At 55.3% G+C, this 5,542-nt stretch overlaps 2 protein-coding genes across 6 annotated transcripts in view; one reads left to right on the forward strand and one right to left on the reverse strand.

Annotated features, from left to right (window-relative positions):
- The window catches only part of GLI1 (GLI family zinc finger 1), a 10,523-nt gene extending 7,849 nt beyond the window's left edge, over nt 1–2,674 (forward strand). For 2 of the 4 annotated variants that reach the window (XM_010839332.1, XM_010839330.1), the window contains 2 exons: nt 49–316; nt 696–2,631. In XM_010839332.1, coding sequence (XP_010837634.1) covers nt 49–316; nt 696–2,437 — 2,010 coding nt within the window. In that variant the 3' untranslated portion in view covers nt 2,438–2,631. Of the gene's footprint in view, nt 1–48; nt 317–695 lie in introns of all 4 variants that reach the window. The other 2 variants (XM_010839334.1, XM_010839333.1) reach the window with 1 other exon arrangement.
- ARHGAP9 (Rho GTPase activating protein 9) overlaps nt 326–5,542 on the reverse strand; it is a 9,972-nt gene continuing 4,755 nt past the window's right edge. Inside the window, exons 11-18 of one of the 2 annotated variants that reach the window (XM_010839329.1) lie at nt 5,417–5,524; nt 4,966–5,064; nt 4,750–4,827; nt 4,553–4,606; nt 4,166–4,300; nt 3,697–3,802; nt 2,880–3,072; nt 326–543 (exon numbers count right to left, since the gene is read on the reverse strand). In XM_010839329.1, the coding sequence (XP_010837631.1) occupies nt 2,901–3,072; nt 3,697–3,802; nt 4,166–4,300; nt 4,553–4,606; nt 4,750–4,827; nt 4,966–5,064; nt 5,417–5,524 (752 nt within the window). In that variant the 3' untranslated portion in view covers nt 326–543; nt 2,880–2,900. Of the gene's footprint in view, nt 544–2,782; nt 3,073–3,696; nt 3,803–4,165; nt 4,301–4,552; nt 4,607–4,749; nt 4,828–4,965; nt 5,065–5,416; nt 5,525–5,542 lie in introns of those variants that run through there. The other variant, XM_010839328.1, reaches the window with a different exon arrangement.

Consider the following 5,542-nt stretch of genomic DNA (forward strand, 5'->3'; position numbering starts at 1 on the left):
GTGGGGAAGGAGGACGGGCGCCTCCTTCAGCCCTCCTCTTCCCCACAGAAGCCACAGCCGAGTCCTGGGGCCCAGTCGTCCTGCAGCAGTGACCACTCCCCAGCAGGCAGCGCGGCCAATACAGACAGCGGTGTGGAAATGACTGGAAATGCAGGGGGCAGCACGGAGGACCTGTCCAGCTTGGATGAGGGGCCTTGCCTTGCGGGAACTGGGCTGTCTACTCTTCGCCGCCTTGAGAACCTCAGGCTGGACCAGCTACATCAGTTCCGGCCGATGGGGCCCCGGGGCCTCAAACTGCCCAGCTTGACCCACACCGGTGAGTGATGGGTGTGGGGCGTGGTTGCAGGGCTGAGATCTGGCCCTTCTCTGAGACTGGAAGAAGACTTCACCTTTCAGGGCTGCTGTACAATTAGAAAAAGGTCCCCTTTCCTCAAGATACTTTTCTTCCATCTATCAGAAAATTGTTCTTTTGAATGCTATCTTCTTTGATTGTGCAGTGTACAATCTGTAGGACTCTTCACAGCAACCCTGAATCTCTGGTGACTGAGAAGCAGAAAGGGAATGAGAGAAGGAGGGGAGAGAACTGAGTGGCTAGAGTTAAGGAGCCTTCCCTGGAATTCTAGGACAAGGCTTCCCCTTGGGGGAGGCAGGGTGAAATTCAGAGGGCTCCCTGGCCAGCCTGTCTTTTCTTGCAGGCACTCCTGGCTCTCGCCGTCTGGGTGCCCCAGTATCTCTTGACCGCCGCAGCAGCAGCTCCAGCAGTGTCAGTTCAGCCTATACTGTCAGCCGCCGCTCCTCCCTTGCCTCCCCTTTCCCCCCTGGCTCCCCACCAGAGAACGGGGCATCCTCTCTGCCTGGCCTCACGCCTGCCCAGCACTACCTGCTCCGGGCCAGATATGCTTCAGCCAGGGGAGGTGGTACCCCACCCACTGCAGCACCCAGCCTGGATCGGACGGGGGCTCTTCCTGCACCTCCCTGGAGAAGCCGAGCTGAGTATCCAGGATACAACCCCAATGTAGGGGTCACCCGGAGGGCCAGTGACCCAGCCCGATCTGTTGACCGCCCTGCCCCAGCCAGAGTCCAGAGGTTCAAGAGTTTGGGCTGTGTCCACAACCCCCCCACAGTGGTAGGAGGAGGACAGAACTTCGATCCCCAACTCCCAACCTCTGTCTACTCACCACAGCCCCCCAGCATCACTGAGAATGTCTCCATGGATACCAGAGGGCTACGCGAGGAGCCAGAGGTTGGGACCTCCATGATGGGCAGTGGTCTGAACCCCTATATGGACTTCCCACCTGCTGATACTCTGGGATATGGAGGGCCTGAGGCGGCAGCAGCTGAGCCTTATGGAGCTAGAGGGCCCGGCTCCCTGCCTCTTGGGCCTGGTCCACCCACCAACTATGGCCCCAACCCCTGTCCCCAGCAGGTTCCCTATTCTGAACCAACCCCAGAAACATGGAGTGAGTTCCCTTCCCACTCTGGGCTCTACTCAGGCCCCAAGGCTCCAGCTGGAGCCTACAGCCAGTGTCCTCGTCTTGAACATTATGGACAAGTGCAAGTGAAGCCAGAACAGGGGTGCCCCGTGGGTTCTGACGCCACAGGACTGGCACCCTGCCCCAATGCCCACCCCAATGAGGGGCCTCCCCGCTCACAGCCTCTGTTCTCCCACTACCCACAGCCTCCCCCTCCCCAGTATCCCCAGTCAGGTTCCTATACCCAGCCACCTCCTGATTATCTGCCTTCAGAAGCCAGGCCCAGCCTGGATTTCGAGTCCCCCACTCATTCTACAGGACACCTCAAGGCGCAGCTTGTGTGTAATTATGTTCAATCTCAACAGGAGCTGCTGTGGGACGGTGGAGGCAGGGGAGACCCCCCAGTCCAAGAACCTCTCTATCAGAGTCCCAAGTTTCTGGGGGGTTCCCAGGTCAGCCCAAGCCCTGCCAAGGCCCCAGTGGCCACATATGGACCTGGCTTTGCACCTAATATGCCCAATCACAAGCCAGGCTCCTATCCTACCCCTTCATGCCATGAAAATTTTGCAGTAGGGGCCAACAAAGCTTCCCATAGGGCAGCAGCACCACCCCGACTTCTACCCCCACTACCGGCTTGCTATGGGCCCCTCAAGGCAGGGGGCACCAACCCCAGCTGTGGCCATCCTGAGGTGGGCAGACTGGGAGGGGGCCCCGCCTTGTACCCTCCTCCTGAAGGGCAGGTGTGTAACCCTCTGGACTCTCTTGATCTCGACAACACGCAGCTGGACTTTGTGGCTATTCTGGATGAGGCCCAGGGGCTGAGTCCTCCCCCTTCTCACAATCAGAGGGACAGCTCTGAACACACCCCACCTCCCTCTGGGACCCCTAACATGGCCGTGGGCAACATGAGTGTGTTACTGGGATCTCTGCCTGGGGAGACACAGTTCCTCAATTCTAGTGCTTAAAGAGTGGGGGACCACAGATCCACATTTCCTGAGGGGTTTCCATCCCCACCAGGAAGTCCGGAGGAGGAGCCATAGCCCCCTGGGATGCCCCAGGGATGGGAGGGGTGGGCTGGGGCTGTACACAGTCTAAATATATTTGGGGAGGAATTTTATAATGACACTGTTTCCTGATAATAAAGGAACTGCATCAGAAAGAGCCCTGCTTTATAATGTGAGTATCTTGGGGGAGGGGTAACGGCCAGGAACTAGAGAAGCAGGGGCTAGTCCAGCCACCTTCCTCTTTAGAGAAGTTTCCTCATCCAATCCCAGGCCCTCAGCTCAGACTCACAAAGGTGGAGACGGCTATCTGGGAGACACAGGATTTAAAGGGATGTCCTCAAAACAGAACACCCCCCACCCTCGCCCCCACCAAAGGCTACCCAACAGAGATCACTGGAAATACGTTTTCTCTTCTTTGCCCAAGTCAGGGAAAGACTCTGGTGAAGTTGGTGAGCATCAGCTGGACGACCTGCCCAGGGTAGAGGACATGGGCCACTGGATCCGATGTCTCCTGCTCCGGCCGAAATAGGGTTGGTCCAAACACAATTCCCAGGTTGTGGGGGGTCATGCGGTTCTTGTCTGAGTGTGCTATCACCCTGTGGGTAAAAGCCAAGAGACGGGGCCATAGTATAGCAGCTTTGCCACTTCAAATAAATCTAACCCATCAAAGGTTTGAGGATGAATCCACTTTGGGGCCCTTCCATGCGGTAGTTGAAGAAAACCAAGGAAAGAGCCACCAGGGGGACAGAGCTGAGATCAGTGGAGAAACCTTCAGGATTCAACCTTCATGATGCAACCTAGGATATACCCGCCTCTTCCTGACTTCAGAGACTGCCCCTAGAGTCCTCTCTGCTCAACATTTGGAAGGTTTTCATTCAAATGCCTATCCTCTCTCAGAGGTCACTGCCCAGTTCTGCCAAATAAGTTATCCCCACTGTCCCAGTGAAAGACAAAGGCAGAAGGAAGTTTTCCTTCTTTTCCCCTTATTTCTCTCACAGCATCCCTGGACTTGTCTTGTTCCCTAGTTCCTCATTTGATGCTGATTGAGCAAAAAAGGTTTTGACCCTGGCAATATATCCTCTGCACAGAGTGCCTATTTCCTCAATGACCCACTAACCTTCGGTGTTTCCCTACCTTCTCCCCATCTGAACACAGGGTCCCGGCTGCAGGCCCCACCCCACCCTCCCCTGACATGAACAAAGATATTCAGTCTTCCTGACCTGCATAAATGCTCCAGGAGGTACCGCAGAGTGTCATGGTTGGGCTTTGGCATTGAGCTTATTAATTCTTGTATTTGAGAGAGGCACTGTTCTGATTCAGTGAGGGCTAGAGAGAAAGAGTGACAGGAAGGGCATGGGAGTGAGGTTAGGAAAGGTGTTAGGGCAGAGTGGGTAACCTCAGTATCCTTTCTGGTGCTTGGGGAAGACATCATTAATCGATCATAGCTTTCTTTCTCACGGAGTCCAACTACAATCTTAGAATTCTTTTTAACTCAGCCCTCTAAACACTCACACACACACACACACACAACTGGAGTGGGCACATTAATTGAAAATTAATTTCCATCTCTGTATTCAGGCTGGGACAGAGGAGTGGAAGGGAACCTCTACTCTACTCTTTTATCACTCATGCTTCCTCCCTGCCCTCCACCCCGTATCAAGGCTCTTGCCCAAAGCTCCCATCCTTTACCAACGGCAGCACGAAAATCGGGCAGCAGTAGTGAGGGCACCAGAGGCTGGGGTAGCTCCCTAAGAAAAAGTTTCAGGGCTCCTGTGATCACATGAATGTCATCCCATTCAGCACTGTCCAAATCTAATCGGCCTTCTGGAAGGAGAAGGAGGTACAGAGGGGCTCAGGGCTCATGAAGGGTTAGAGGGACCCAGAGACTGAGAGATCAGGAGTTTAGGGAAAGATGCAGTGAAGGCAGACCATGGAGGACCCAGTGGGGTCCACAGTGGGGCAGAGATCGGGATGAGAACAACCCCCTACCCCAGGAGCAGGACATGGGGGAGCCCACAGGGAGCAGGGATGGTAGGGAAGACTTTTAAAGGTTGAAGCGGCCTTCCATGTAAGTACCTTGTCCTGGCTGTTCTGGAAACATGTACCTCCCATCGGAAGTGATGGCCCGTTCTGCAACAAGTAAAAGAAATCAAGAGCTAAGACATATAGCTCCAGCCAGAAGACCTCCCCGGTTCTGCCAGCTCCCTCACTCAGACCTTTGGGTTCTAAGACATGAAGTTCTTAGTACCACCACTTGCCCACAGCCTTCTCACCTCTGTCCACCAAGAAGCGAAGCTTCTGGACCACTGCCAAGTTCCCGCTCACCCGGTAAATGCCATCCACATCCAGACCTGGCAGATGAGGCAGGGAGCAGATAAAGATTCTTGATCTAAAATGTGTGCTGGTGAGGGTGGAGAGACAAAGGGCACACTAGGGTGGGGGAGGTGGGGCTTTGGCCGGTTAGAAGGGGGAGACTCTGGGAAAGTGACCTCTCTTGTCCACAGCAGCAACGCAGAGCCGCACAAAGCTGGGCACGGTGTCCCCCTCCCGCTGGCACAGTGACTCCAACTGGCAGCCGAACACCTGGTCTGGGGAGACACAGAATGAGGTGGGAAGCCAGTGATGGTGTCACCCATGGAGGCTCTTTCCAGCACAGGTCTTCACCCCAAAGTTGGGCTGGCTCTCCTGCCTGCCTGAGCAAGGAGGTACACCCCCTCCCTGCAACTGCAACAATCAGCTGTAGGGAGCAAGCCGAGGGAAGTATTGGTCTCAGAAGACCGCTGATCTAGTTCTGGGAAGCTCTACCCTGAGCCTCGCTGAAGTTTTCTCATCCAGGACAAGCTGATGCCCAGATCCGGAATGTAAATAAAAGTGCTTGCAGAAACACTAAAGTAGGCACGAACGAAGGAGAAGGGTACCAGGCGGTCCAGCCCCCCTCACCTCGGAGCAGACCCCGCTCCTGCAGGGTTTGCAAGGGCGGTCTCTTGGCGATTAGCCGCTTTAGTTTATTCCGCACGCGGTTCTGCTCCGCTGTTTCGGGACACCGACCTGCAGCAGCAAGTGCAG

Source organism: Bison bison, unplaced genomic scaffold (genome assembly GCF_000754665.1).
Source record: "Bison bison bison isolate TAMUID 2011002044 unplaced genomic scaffold, Bison_UMD1.0 scf7180017864115, whole genome shotgun sequence".
NCBI lineage: Eukaryota > Metazoa > Chordata > Mammalia > Artiodactyla > Bovidae > Bison > Bison bison.